The sequence below is a fragment of the Heloderma suspectum genome, chromosome 1, assembly GCF_057233095.1.
Source record: "Heloderma suspectum isolate Gila_16-S chromosome 1, 16-S_ref, whole genome shotgun sequence".
Classification (NCBI taxonomy): Eukaryota; Metazoa; Chordata; class Lepidosauria; order Squamata; family Helodermatidae; genus Heloderma; species Heloderma suspectum.
Window position 1 is genome coordinate 80797756 of NC_139458.1, and position 15459 is coordinate 80813214.

The 15459-nt window shown below is 41.2% G+C and overlaps 1 protein-coding gene across 14 annotated transcripts in view; it reads left to right on the forward strand.

Annotated features, from left to right (window-relative positions):
• The window catches only part of CELF1 (CUGBP Elav-like family member 1), a 58677-nt gene that overhangs the window by 9835 nt on the left and 33383 nt on the right, over positions 1-15459 (forward strand). For 2 of the 14 annotated variants that reach the window (XM_084849232.1, XM_084849250.1), the window contains exon 2: positions 14127-14240. The exons of 11 other annotated variants lie outside the window; for them this stretch is intronic. In XM_084849232.1, coding sequence (XP_084705358.1) covers positions 14170-14240 — 71 coding nt within the window. In that variant the 5' untranslated portion in view covers positions 14127-14169. Of the gene's footprint in view, positions 1-14076; positions 14241-15459 lie in introns of those variants that run through there. One more of the 14 variants, XM_084849241.1, reaches the window with a different exon arrangement.

Below are 15459 nucleotides of genomic sequence, written 5' to 3' on the forward strand. Positions count from 1 at the left end.
TCCTCAGTAGATGGCCTCTAGTATTCAGCCAAGGCCATGGCTGCAGGTGGTGTACTGAACCCTTTGGCTGCACCAATGGCAAGTAGACTTACAAAAGTTTTGGGGGAATCTCTGGATCTTTTACTAGCAAGGAAAGACAGCTCTGCAGTCCTTTCGTAACTGCCCTTTCACTGCACATTATCAGTACCAGTGACAGTACAAGGCCCCCTGGCCAGGTCATCAGTTTAATTAGCCATTAGCACAATGGGGTGGCCATGGAGGTAAGAAACAACACAAATCAGCTGCTGTCCGATGCCAGGCACAGCCCTGTGTGGGGGGCAGACTACATCTCTTCCTGCAAGCTTGGCTGATCTCCAAGATGAACAAGTGGATGCTTCAGATGATACAGTGTAGTTATGTGCTGGAAATCAGGTCTAAACCCCCAAGAGTGGTTTCTGATTTCTCCATGCTCCCAAAACCTAGAAAAACATCCATGGGTCATTGCGATTCAGCGTCTCGTCAACATCAGTCCCATAGAACCTCTGCCTTCTGAAAGGTCCTTGGGCTTTTCCGAAATATTTTTCATTATGCCAAAGAAGAAAAACAAAACATAGAAGAAAAACATAGACTTTACTAGTTTGGATATTTCAGTAAATTAGGAATCTGTCTTCTAAGGAATTGACAATGTTTCCTTAAGTTTTTGCTTTTTTGTAATGGTTGGTGTTTTTTGTCCTCGAAAACTGTGTATTTGAAGTTATTTCTCCATCTTTCATATCTTTCCACCCAAACATTTTTTCTCCTGCAGCCTAAGGCATGATTATTTCTTGCTTGTTGTCATGTGTAGCTGTTGAAGCGAAGATAGGGGTAACCCAATCTGTGTGTCTCAGAATGAAGGCTGATTGGTGGGTTTACGAAGGGATTTTTGTCCTGAATTAAATGTGATACTCCAGAGTACATAACATCCCTGGCAAACTGTAAAGCATGTGGAATTTGGTACTTTCCATATACACTTGGCCTTCATATATTTCTGAGAACCATCACAGTAGCTGTGGAATTGGAACTGTATTTTTAGTTTAAAACTGTACTATCCTGAAGATGCATTCATTTCTTTCTCAGAGACCTGGGTGAACTTACTGATTGATGTCTTGGAATATTTTATTCAAGACATGCTTCATTCTACCATCACTCATGATTCTGGTTATCTGGGCAGCACATGTTTAATTTAAATTCTGAACCATTGTTTATGAGGATGTCAGCCTGATTTCTTAAGGTGTCTGACTTACTTGGGGACCCAACTGCTGTAAGAGCCCAGGCCTGTTGCTTGAAAAGGTTTCCCCAAAACATAGAATCATAGAATAGTAGCATTGAAAGGGGCCTATAAGACCATTGAGTCTAACCCCCTGCTCAGTGCAGGAATCCAAGTCAGAGCATCCCTGACAGATGGCTGTCCAGCTTCATCTTGAATGCCTCCAGTGTGGGAGAGAGTCCACTACCTTCCTAGGGAATTGGTTCCATTGTCGTATTGCTCTAACAGTCAGGAAGTTTGTCCTGATGTTCAGCCGGAATCTGGCTTCCTGTAACTTGAGCCCGTTATTCCGTGTCATGCATTCTGGGGTGATGGAGAAGAGATCCTGGCCTTTCTGTTTGTGACAACTTTTCAAGTACTTGAAGAGCGCTATCATATCTCCCCTCAGTCTTCTCTTCTCAAGGCTAAACATGCCCAGTTCTTTCAGTCTCTCCTCATAGGGCTTTGTTTCCAGTCCCCTGATCATCTTTGTTGCCCTCCTCTGAACCCTCTCCAGTTTGTCTGCATCCTTCTTAAAGTGCGGTGGCCAGAACTGGACACAGTACTCCAGATGAGGCCTAACCAGTGCTGAGTAGAGGGGAACTAGTACTTCATATGATTTGGAAGGTATACTTCTATTAATGCAGCCCAAAAGAGCATTGGCCTTTTTTGCAGCCACATCACATTGTTGTCGATCACAAGCTGAATATGAGCCAACAGTTCCAAGGTCCTTCTCGCTTGTAGTATTGTTGAGCGAAGTATCCCCCATCTTGTAACTGTGCATTTGGTTTCTTTTTCCTAAGTGCAGAACTTGGCATTTATCCCTATTGCATTTCATTCTGTTGTTTTCCGCCCAGCGCTCCAGCCTATCAAGATCACTTTGAATTTTGTTTCTGTCTTCCAAGGTATTAGCTATCCCGCCCAATTTTGTGTCATCTGCAAATTTGATCAGCATTCCCTGCACCTCCTCCTCCAAGTCATTAATAAAAATGTTGAAGAGCACTGGGCCCAGGACTGAGCCCTGTGGTACCCCGCTCGTTACCTCTCCCCAGTTTGAGAAGATCCCATTGATAAGCACTCTTTGAGTCTGATTCTGTAGCCAACTGTGGATCCACCTGATCGTTGTTTCATCTTGCCCACTTTGAGCTAGTTTGCTAATCAGGAGATCATGGGGCACTTTGACGGGAGCTTTGCTGAAGTTGAGGAAATCCATTAAAATCCGTCCATCATGAGAAAAGTCCATCATGAAGTCCATGATGGAACATGATTTCCATCAAATATTTCAAGCCTACCAGAGTCTGCATCATTTTCCTCTCTTCCACATGTTGACTTGTTTTGCTATTATAGCAATTTTCTTGCTGCGTGTCCCATGGCAGAGACAGGCCCAGTGCACAGGAGAGAGAGAGAGAGAGAGATCACTTTACTGTGGTATGTGTCACTACAGACCTCTGGAGGTACTGGTACATAATAACCACCCCTCACTACTTATTTTACTCCTTGTAAAACATTTCATTTTACTGTTACATTATTATTCAGCTGTTAGTCTTATCTTTATTTCTACATTAACTTGTTCATATGCTAACAAGAAGCACAATTTTCTTGTTGTTTCCCACTTTATCTGCTTTGTTGTCTCCTAAAAGACAGAATGCCTGTGGCACCTAAACTAAGCTTTCTGAGCAGCCTCCGTGCTTTCTGTCCCTTGCTAATATGGACTAGTGAGGTCACTGTTCTGGAATGTGTCTGTATTCATATGCCTTGTGCTTTTTTGTGAATTTAATTGCTATCAGAGATGGCATGCAGACAGAAACTTGTGTATCCTGTTGTTCGGAAATTTTTACAGTGTGCATCTGTCATTTAAAATTTTGAATCTGGATGTGTTTAGTACATTCTCCCTGTTAAGAATTCCTTGCACCACTTCATGATAACTTGGTTTTCTTGGTTATGTAAATTGGACATTTTCTTCACTAAATTTATTTTGCTTGAGTGAATTTTCAAAAACTTTAAAATGCACTATAGCGCAGTTCATTCATGCTGAATGAATATGAATTAGGGGCCATGTCAGTTACTAGTTTCTTTCAGCAACCATGTATGGGTAAAGCTGTTGAATTATCCTCTCTTCCCTCAGAGAATGAAGCTGTTCTCCATTGGTACAAATGCAGCATACAGACTAGGTAGCAGAGTGGCTGGCTTTATGTTCACTTTGCATTTCGACCAGAGCTTCCAGTCACTGTTCGTACCCATAAGTTAACATTTTTTGTTGCAAAACTTGTCCAAGTGAAAGGTGATGTTTTTAAGGATAAGTTCTAGTCACTATTTCCAAAGGAGAAGTCATATTACTCTATTGCAGCAAAAACAACCATGAGTTTTGTGGCACCTTAAAGACAAACACATTTATTTTGGCATAAACTCTGTTGAAATGGCATATAATCTATGAAAGCATATGCCAGAATAAATTTGTTAGTCTTTAAGGTGCCACAAGATTCTTTATAGTTTCTGGCAGTGTTGTTGAACTTTGAATGTAACTTGCTGATAAAGTAGCTAGTTTGTGGAAGGCCAGAGATCTAAGCTTTGAAAACGTGATGAATATTCTTCGTGATGAATATTCTTAGTGGGTGTTTTGCTCTCTGAGTTGCAGATGGGCCTTGAAACAGTAATTCCAAAAATGCTAAAAGATCAGAAATGGAGAAGCTAGCATACAAAAGCCTATATTTATTATATTTCCACTTCCATGGCTTAAATAAGATAAAAGGGCTAACTCAGAACTCTCGTTCTCGATGTAATAGCTTTGGAAAATACTAACTGACTACCAACTGTAATTTTGCACCCACCATTTCATAGTTCATTACCTTAGTTCGTAACAGAAATTGGGTTACATTTGGTTAGAATTCTAGACTTCCTGATTATTCCATATCTGTTTGCATTTGCATTTCACCCTATTATTGTTGGGACCTAATTCAGTTTCCACTGATACATAGAATTTTACATTTACCAGAGAAAGGAAAAAGAACAGAAGAAACACAGCTATCCCCTAAGCATTTCACAAATAACCCCAAGATAGTGAAGGCCCTTGGCAGCAACATACAGGATAGCTGATAGTTAAGATCGAGTTCCTGCAAGGGAACAGGGTGAGCAAGCTCCGGTCTGTTCTGGGTTCTGTGGCTATTGGATGGGGTCATGCTATACTCCTCATTCTTGTTAACTGGGTAGCTGACTCTTTAGGATTAATGTGCTAGCTTATATTGACTCACAAAACACAGGGGAAAGGAACCTTGTTCACTTGGTTCATTGTGCTATAAGCTTTAGCGCTACACATATGTACTGCTTGGTTCCTGTCATTGTGTTGCAAAAATATGGTGTGCTGTGAACATGAGAAGATCAGTGCTGGATCACACCAAGATTCATCCAGTCCAGCATTCTGTTCACATAGTGGCCAACCACCTGCCTGTGGGGAACCCACAAGTAGGGTACGAATGCAATACAATCCTCCCAGTTGTGTTCATCTGCAACTGGTGTACATAGGCCTACTGTCTGATACTGGAGGCAGCATATAGCCATCAGGACTAGTAGCCATTGATAGCCTCCTCCTCCATGAGAATTATGATGTGATCAGTTTTTATGGCTATGAATGCGTGCATAACTGTGTACAAACATTTGCCAATTGCGTATGACCTTTGGTAGGAGAAAGGGATGCATAGGAAATAACCAGGGCACATATCTAGAGTGTGAAGGGGCAAAACATATACAGAAGTTCATAGTAAGTTATGTAAGTTCTTAGTAAGTTAAGACTTCATTTATGTGTGGATGAGGGAGCCATCCTGGTGTGCCTCACCAAGCCCTGCATTGCCAAGTGAGGAAGGGTCAACCTTAGCTGTGCCCAGGTGGAGGGCATAGGCTGGGGAAGGGGGAGTAACCGTGGTCCATAAAGATTGCATCATCCTCACCAGGAGACCTCTCCACCCAGGATTAGGGTTTGAGGGTCTGCGCCTAGTGTTGGGCCATAGGGACAGATTGGGGATACTGTTAATAAACTGTCCACCCTGCTGCAGAGCAGCCTCCCTGGCCAAGGTGGTCTCAGAAGCAGTGTCAGACTGTGGTCCTGGGGACTTCAACATCCATGTTGAGGCCATTGTTGGATTGGATTGGGACTACAGCAAAACAAAATAGGTTTAAAGAAAATTGTGAATGTAAAAATGTATCACTTTACCAGTAAATACTATGCAAAGTCTGTAATCTTCATAATGCGGTTGGTAGCTGAATGCAAAAAAGGGACACGAACATTACCCTCCTACATTCTGAAACATGTAGAGCAATAAAACAACCTTCTATTAATTTACAGTAATCTCTCAGGTTTATCCAACATGTAACCATACCACAATAAAAAAAATCTCAAATAACCCAGAGAGCAGCCCGCTAGCGAAAAAGACTGGAGCATTCTTATCAGAGATTATTAGTTCCTTCCATATATAGCAGCCATTTACCGGGTATCTCTAAATTTGTGTATTTTGCTTTACAGGTTTCATGTAAAAAGTTTAACATCATGAAATCATTGTTTTAGCAAGGACTATAATTACTGTTTATATTTTTCCCACTGATGAGGATCAGTTTGGTCAAAACACATTTAGGACTTAGGTATTGTATTTTGTACAGCCTTTTTGATTTGGAACTCAGTGTTGCAGCTATGTACATGTGATATATTGCTGGACTGCTAATCAGTTGTTTTAATCTATGTGTGAAATACCAGTATTTATATTAGAATTTTGTTATTTTTTTTTACACACACAAATTAAAGATGAAAAAAAACTATATAGTAAGACTTTTATAGAAGGACTAGATATATAATATGTCTGGAAATAATGAAGCCATGAGGAAAAATGTTTTTTTTAATCCCCTCTGTAAGATTTTCAGCATAGTTATTTCTTCCATTCCTTATTAAACTTATTGATCAAATGTGTCTTATATTGATAGACAGTTTGGGATGCTCCAAGGCACACTCAATTTCCCAACATGTGAGTAAAATCACCATATCATAATATGGAAGAAAATGTACATTCTTGACAGTTTGGGTTTTGTTCTACAGTGTCATAGAATCATAGAATAGTAGGGTTGGAAGGGGCCTATAAGGCCATCAAGTCCATCCCCCTGCTCAGTGCAGGAATCTTAAGTCAAAGCATGCCTGACAGATGGCTCTCCAGCCTTGTCTTGAATGCCTCCAGTGTGGGAGAGCCCACTACTTCCCTAGGTAATTGGTTCCATTGTCGTATTACTGTAACAGTTGGGACATTTGTCCTGATGTTCAGCTAGAATCTGGCTGCCTGTAACTTGAGCCCATTATTCCGTGTCCTGCATTCTGGGGTGATGAGATGCTGGCCTTCCTGTCTGTGACAACCTTTCAAGTACTTGAAGAGCATTATCATACCTTCCGTTGGTCCTCTTCTCAAGGCTAAACATGCCCAGTTCTTTCAGTCTCTCCTCATAGGGCTTTGTTTCCAGTCCCCTGATCATCTTCGTTTCCCTCCTCCTCATCCCCAAGTTTGTCTGCATCCTTCTTAAAGTGTGGCTCCCAGAACCGGACACAGTACTCCAGATGAGGCCTAACCAGTGCTGAGTAGAGGGGAACTAGTACTTCATATGATTTGGAAGGTATGCTTCTATTAATGCAGCCCAAAAGAGCATTTGCCATTTTTGCAGCCACATCACATTGTTGGCTCATATTCAGCTTGTGATCTACAGCAGTTTGCTGAGCCAAGTATCCCTCATCTTGTAACTATGCATTTGATTTCTTTTTCCTAGGGGCAGAACTTGGCATTTATCCCTATTACATTTTATTCTGTTGTTTTCTGCCCAGCGCTCCAGCCTATCAAGATCACTTTGAATTTTGTTTCTGTTTTCCAGGGTAATAGCTATCCCAACCAATTTTGTGTCATCTGCAGATTTGATCAGCATTCCCTGCACCTCCTCCTTCTCCAAGTCATTACTAAAAATGTTGAAGAGCACTGGGCCCAGAACTGAGCCCTGCGGTACCCCGCTCGTTACCTCTCCCCAGTTTGAGAAGATCCCATTGATAAGCACTCTTTGGGTCCGATTCTGTAGCCAACTGTGGATCCACCTGACCGTTGTTTCATCTAGCCCACTTTGAGCTAGTTCGCTAATCAGGAGATTATGGGGCTCTTTGTCGAAAGCTTTGCCGAAGTCAAGGTATATTATGTCTACTGCATTCCCACAGTCCACAAGGGAGGTAATTGTTGAACCACCATTTCTTTCCTCTGTCTTCTACTATGCACGTGTCTGACAAAAGTATTTTAGCAACCCTTGCTAACCTCAGCTCATTCTTAGCTTTAGCCTTGCTGATGCCATCCCTGCAATTCTGTGCTACCTGCCTGTACTCTTCCTTAGTAGCTTGGCTTTCCTTCCACTTCCTATATGTATCTTTTTTTTGTTTTCAGGTAATCTCTAAGCTTTGTGTGAAGCCACATTGGCTTTTTCTGTTGTCTTCCACCTTTTTTTCTTGTTGGAATTGTTTGTAATTGTGCCTTGAGACTTTCCTTTTTTAAAAACTCCCATCCATCTTGGACTCCTTTTCTCATTAGAGTTGCTTGCCATGAGACCTTATTTATCATTGTTCTGAGTTTATTAAAATTGGCTTTCCTAAAATCCAGGGTACGCATTTGGCTACGTTCAGCTTTTGCTTCCTTTAAAACCAAGAACTCAAGTATAACATGGTTACTTCCCCCAGAGTTCCCATAATTGCTCCTTTACCCACTAAGTCATCTCTGTTGGTTCGGTAAAGTCAAGGATAGCTGATCCTCTAGTTACTTTCTCTACTTTCTGTAGAAGGAAGTTATCAGCAACACAAGTCAGGAATTTCTTGGAGGGGCCATGTTTTGCAGAATTCGTCTCCCAACAAATATCAGGGAAATTGAAGTCCCCCATTACTTCTACCTCATGCTTCCTTGAAACATTGGCTATTTGCTTTTCAAAAATTTCATCCTCGTCTTCTCCTTGATTGGGTGACCGGTAGTAGATTCCGACCACCATGTTCCTTTTATTCTTTGCTCCATTTATTTTAACCCAGATGCTCTCAGTGGGGCTACCAAGCTCATCCTTCTGTATTTCTTTACAGAGATATGTATTTTTCACATGAAGTGCAACTTCACCTCCCTTTCTGTTCCTTCTGTTCTTTTTCAACAAGTTATGTCCTTCAATTGCTGTATTCCAGTCATGGGAGTCATCCCACCAAGTTTCAGTTACACCTATCAAGTCATAATTTCCTTCCCGTATTGGGAGTTCAAGTTCGTTTTGTTTGTTTCCCATTCTCTGGGCATTAGTGTATAGACATCGAAGACCATGTGCTTTATAGTCTGGCTTTCTTCCTACATGTTTTTGAAGACTATTTTTGAGTGCGATTAAAGCTGTTCTCTCCATTGTGGTGCATAAGCCTTCGTCCATTTTACCCCCAACTTTATCTCTCCCTCCCCCATGAGATTCAGTTTAAAGTCCTCCTGATGAAGTTCTTCATGCTGTGGCCAAACATTCTTCTCAGCCCTTGTGAGGTGCAGCCCATCCCTTGCCAGCAGTCTACTTCCAGAAAGTATAGCCATGGTCCCAGAATCCAAATCTCTCATGTCAGCACCGTCTTCGTAGCCAGTCATTCACGCAGAGTATTTTTCTTTCCCTTTCTATCGCTCTTCTAACTACTGGAAGGATGGATGAGAAGACTATCTGGGCCCCAAAGTTCTTGAGTTTCCTTCCCAAAGCTTCAGAGTCTGACGTGATTTCTTCATAGCTCCGCTTGGCAGTATCATTTGTTCCCACATGGATGAGAAGAAAGGGATACCTGTCAGTGGGCTTTATGAGTGTAGGCAACCCTTCAGTCACATCTCTAATCCGTCCACCTTGGAGATCGCATACCTGGCGAGTCCATGGGTCTTCATGACATACTTGGATTTCAATCCCACGCAGCAAGGAATCTCCCATAACTATTACTCTTCTTGTTGTTGTAGGCCTTGGTTATATTGCCTCTGCTTGACTGACCTTCAGCTCTTGCTTGCTCTCATCTTCCTTGGCAGGCTGTCCTCCAGTCTCATTTTCAAGTACCTGAAAACAGTTCAATAGTTCTGCTGCTTCCACTGGTGCAGAGTGGCTTCTAGTTCTTCTGCTCCTAACTGTCACCCTTTTCCAAGGAGTATCCTCTCCTTCATTTTTCCTCGCCTCAGTTTTTTCCGCTTCTGCCTCAGCTTTCTGTTGCTCTTCTAAAGAGTCCTGTGTTTCCGGACTTGTCTTCCTCTGCGTCCAGTTCTTCCTGCTTCTTCTGGCTTCTAGGATGATTCAGATGTTTCAGGTGCTACTTGCTGAAATTCCCTCTGGTCAGACATAAACAAGGAACCTAAAATATGTTATGCTTAACCTGATTTGTTCATTAAATTATCATGTTTGGTATATTAACTTTTAAAAGTATAGTTTATTCCGAGAATAATTACAAATTGACTAATTGAATTCACTTTTTAAAGTTTTCAAATACAATGATAAGTTTATGAGCAAGCCAAGCTATACGTAATATAACTTTAGGAACATAAAGGCTGCTTTACGTTGCTACAGTAGCCTTCCTCAACCTGGTGCCCTACAGATGTTTTGGACAAGAATGGTCAGCATTCCTGACCATTTGCCATCCTGCCTGAGGCTGATAGGAGCTGAAGGCCAGAATATCTGGAGGGCACCAGGTTGGAGAAGGTTGTCCTAAAGCAATAAAGTGACTTTAGATCTGTAAAGAGTGCTAAAAGAATAAGCATTGCTTATTTTTCTGTTTTTCTCAAAATTTCCAGTTATTTCCAAAAATAAGAGAGAGCCCCACGTATAATGCATTGCAATAATCTAGGCAGGAGGTTACCAGTGCATGGATAACTGTAGCCAGGCTATCTCTGTCCAGGTAGGGTCATAGCTGGTATATCAGCTGAACCTGATAGAGGGCATTTCATGCCACTGGGGCCTCAAGCAAGACAGAGCTGGATCTATGAACACCCTTAGGCTATGAACTTGCTTCTTCTGGAGGAGTTCAACTCCATTTAGAGCAGGTTGAATACCACTTAACTGGACAGATGAGCTACCTACTAACAAAACCACCATCTTGTCTGGATTGAGTCCTTTTATTGGCCTTCACCCAGCCCATTACTGAGTACAAGCATCAGTTCAGGATAGTTACTGCCTCACCTGCATTTGATGATTGATGACACTTCACTCCATCTCTCCAGACAGCCTCTCCCAGTGGTTTCATGTAGATATTAGAAAGCACGGGGAACAAAATAGAGCCTTGAGGGCTCCACAACGGAGTCTCCACGAGGCGAAACTATAGTCCCCCAGCACCACCTTCTGGAACTGACCATCCAAGTAGGAGTGGAGCCACTGTAAAACAATGCCTCCAACTCCCAATTCAGACAGCCTCCCCAGTAGAATACCATGGTCAATGGTATTGAAAGCCACTGAGATGTCTAGGAGAACCAACAGGAATGCACTCTCACTGTCTTTTTCCCAGCAAAGGTCATCTCAGAGGGTGACCAAGGCAGTCTCCACCCTGAAACCAGACCTAAATCTCAATTGAAATTGGTCTAGATAATCAGAATCATCCAGAAGTGCCTGAAGTTGGCCAGCAGCTACCTGCTCAATCATCTTACCCCAAAATGGAAGATTGGCCATTGGTCTAAAATTATTAAACTCCTCTGTATTTATCCCCATCTTCTTTGAGAGAGGCCAAACCACTGTCTCTTTTTAAAAGGTTGGTAATCATCCACCTCTCAAAGAAGTGTTGATCACTTCCTGGATCCAGGTCCTCAGGCCAGATCTATTGGCTGTAATCAGCCAAGAAGGGCAGAGGTCAAGAGCAGAGATAAAATTGCTACAGAGGCAAGAAGTGGCTCATGAGCCACTGGTTGACCATTTTTGCTGTAATTCATTCCACTTTCTTCTAACATGCAAAATGAGGTTCTTATTTATGGCTCTGCCTACAGGTGAGAAATGCAGTCCCCCACTTTGCATGTAACCACAGAAGCGCAAATGATTCATGCGTCTCTTTTCTTTGAGAGTAATGACACCTTGAGTGCCATTAGCTTCCTTGAATACCATTTTTCCTGGTAAAAAGGTGGGGTACAAATCAAATAAATAAACCCTAAGCTTTGGGTTTAGAACCCTGTGTCTTCAACATCAGCTGATGACTTGCACTCCTCAAAAGAGTGTATGCTATGTGTAGTGGAAAAGGTGTTCAGAAGATAAGTTCCCAAAAAACTTCTCAAATGTGGTAGCCTTACATTCCTGTGTGCCTCTTAATTCCTTTGTCTAGCTGTTTGATCCTTAAGCTTAATCTTTTCAGATATATTTAAAATATTGAACCTTATGCTTGAGAAAAGTAGTGCTTTCATCCCACTGCACCAAAGTGTGTTAACTTGAGAAGATGTTACATATGTTTACTTCGTTAAAAATTCAGTTGAGGTTAAGAACATGTGAAGAGCCCTGCTGCATCAGATCAAAGGCCTTTCTAGTCCAGCATCCTGTTCCCAGCAGTGACCAACCACATGCGTATGGGAGGCCTACAAGCCAGGACATGAATGAGGGCAATAGTCCTCTCCTGCTGTCATTTCCCAGCAACTGGAATTCAGAGGCATACTGCCTCTGACCCTGGAGGTAGTATATTGACATCATGACTAGTCCCCATTGATAGGTTTATCCTCTATGAATTTCTCTAATCCCCCTTTAAAGCCAAGTGGCTATCACCACATCTTGTGGTAGCAAATTCCATAGTTCAGCTGTATGAAAACACTTATTTTTGTCTGTCCAGGATCTCCCACTATCTTCAGTAGATGGCCCCGGGGTTTTAATATTATGAGAGAGGGAGAAAAACTTACCTTTATTCATATTCTCCATACCATGCATAATTTTTATAAACCTGTGTTACGTCCCCAATTACTCTTTTCTAGACTAAAAAGCCCCAAACAACTTTTCATTATAAGGGCATTACTCCAGTCCCCCTGAACATTTTGTTCCGTGTTCTCACCTTCTCCCTAGAGCAGGAGTGTTCAACCTGTGGCCTTCTAGATGTTGTTGGACTACCAACTTCCATTATCCCTGACCATTGGCCATACTGGCTGACGATGCGAGTTGGAGTCAGACAACATCTGGAGAGCCACAGGTTGCCCACCCCTAACATAGATTTAATACGTTTGAGCACCTCAGTATTTACAGTGTTAAAGTCAGATCAGTGGTGATTGTCCTAGAAAAGAACAGATAATATGATCCTAGGTTTTCCTCCAAAATATGTTGTTATTCAAACAGTAAATATAACCCCTCATACAGTCAGGCACTTTTCTAGTAAACCAGGCCAGGGAGCTAAAACAGTGGAAGTGTAAAGGAGGGTAGCAGGTAATCAAACACATTTGAACTAAAAGGAAATTAGTGCATTCAACAGATATGAAAGCTGATTTCAAGAATAGTACAGAACTATCTATAGCCTTGAATGAGCTTGAACTTAATGTGAAAAAATGCCTGAAAAATGCTCAATCCTATGGATATTTACACAGAAAAATGACCTTTTTTGTCTAAACGTGCATAGGATTGCACCCTAAATGAATTTAAACCTAGGCTGCTTTATTGTTGGTATATATGACATGTATTCTAATAGAATTAAGCTGCCATCTCTTTGAGAGCCATAGGGAAGCTGGAGATGGATGCAAGACATACATGGCTGTCATTGCCAGCACGCCTTTTGTGTGAAATAATCTGCAGCATACTTTTCATTTCCTGGATGTATGTAGTGGTTCTCTTCCCTCTCAAATACATAGAAAATGGCAGTTCAGTTCCTACATAATGGGAAAGGACAATGACATCTACAATCAATAGTAGATGTGGGAAAGTTACCTTGCATAGATTTAATCAGCAATATTTTAGAGGGTGGTAAACCTGGAATCTGAAGTAAATGTTGTGTTAGGGTCATAAAGCTACAGGAATCTGAAATAAAGCTACAGGAATGTGGGAAAAAATCAGTTTGCGAAAGGACAAAGAACGTTGACAAAATATGGGATGTGACACATCAGGATGTTAATACTGTGACAATTTCATATTTGATTGTGCACTTCCATGAAAACTGCTACTAATGATTTATTCATATGTTGTAGTATATTAAGAAATGGACTTGTTAGGCCAGGAATTTCCAAATGCTCAATTTCTTTCATAGGTGAATTTGGGAGACTTGTAGGTATTTTCATTTGGGATGTGTCTATAGATGTAAATTCAAAGCTGAAGTAAAGTTCTGTCTAGGGATTGGAAATCTTGCCCAGAAGCAAATCCAAACATATTGAGGCTAGCTACGTATACTCTGAGCCAAGGGTTAATCAAATTGCATCATCCCACAAAATTAACTTGCCTCATAGCAGGAACTTGGTATAATGATGTCTTACTTCAAATATATTCTATCTAAAGGAATATTTAAGGGCTCATATTGACACTTTTGGGGTTGAGAGCTTTATTGGAAGCTATGAAGCTAGTTTGTGTTCCTTCTGCTCTGTTGCACACAACTATCTTCATGGATCTGACACTCTGTATATCTGACAGTGCACTCAGTACTGCTTTGCCAGGGAAAATTGCACAAAACAAGCCCAGTGCATCAGCATTTTCATTGTGTACTGAGCTGAGTCGCTCTTCACATGATCACATCCCGTTTTTAATCCTGGTCCCCATGTTTCTTTCCCAGTCCAGCCTGTTTTTGTGGTGTCTGTTGCTGGTCTCGCCCAAGCTTGCGTTCTTGTGGTTTGAGTGTTTTTTCTGTGGATCAGTGTGTTAAGACCTGCAGAACTTAAGTGGTGGTGTTCAATTGGTTCGACAGGGCAGTGATCTAGCATTAGTGGTTTGTGGTAAGCAGAGAAGTGATGGCTGCTTTTAAGTTGGATTTCCTCCCAGAAATGATGGTGGATCATTGCTCCTTGAATGCCGGTCCTATGTAAGTATTTTGTTTTCATAGCTAATCTACCTTGATGCTGATTGCTTTGAATTTGTTCTTTTGAAGGTGATTGGTGGTGGTGGGATTTGTTTAATGTTATGTATTAAAGGAAGAACCAAACCAGGCATGCAAGACCCTAGAGTTAATTTGTGAAAGTGAGCCTGGAATATGCTTACAGTTCATATGTTATGAACAAGAACTCCATTGGGCACAGTAGCCAAAATATTGCATCCAGCATCAGATCTTGTTCTACTGTGGACTCATTTAGAGTGGGATGTTTTATTGGTTAAGATACAGCTAAACAGAAATTCTGCACTTTATTGGGCACATCTTTGCAGTCTAGGAGGGAATACCATAGACACTTGCTCATGCAATTTTATAGCTTGATATTTGTAACCATTTATAACTAACATTTTTAGCATGTTTGATATGCAATTTTACATATTCTTGTGCTTTTTCTGTGTGAAAAGAGACCTTAATATAGCTCAAACACAACAATAACAATTACTGACCAAAATCAAATGTTATGAATATCAAAGCATCTTTCTGATGTGCATGGTTTATTGTTGAGGTATTAGCTTCATTGGAATAAGCTGGTGTCAGGTAAGTGTGGGAATATATTAATTTGATTTTTATCTAGAAGATCCCCAAGTGCTTTACATAAAATATAATTATGTGAAGGCTGCTTCTGCCCCCTTCAGCACATAACATTGCACTGGAATAGAAATGAAATATACATAATAAGTGACTAGTACATATTTCTCAGAGTTGTTCCACCATCAGTGTGCATCCTGGTTTACAGAATACAAGAGTATAGGAAACTTACAATCTCAATAATTGTGACAATTATAAGTGTCAGAGATGACAAAGGAAGGGGCGTAGTTAGAATTGGGGATAAACTGGGGAAGAATGTGTTGTTTCAGTTACATGTACTTAGGATTAGTTACAGTAGGGCCTGGGGATATGTTCTTGTTAACGATTTTGTCTTAAAAACATTGGCTATGAATTTGTTACCTAACAAATAAAGGGGATAACTGGCTCGACTTGTCAGCTGTTGAGGTCAGAAATCCTCATGCATAAGTATTCACCATGACTCCGTATCAGAGTCACTATGTGAAAGTAAGGGGCCACTGATTTCAGTGAAATACCTAAGCAATACATTTTGTGAATTACTTTGGCTTCCGCGTGGCTAATAGAACTCACCCCCTCTCTTTTTGTA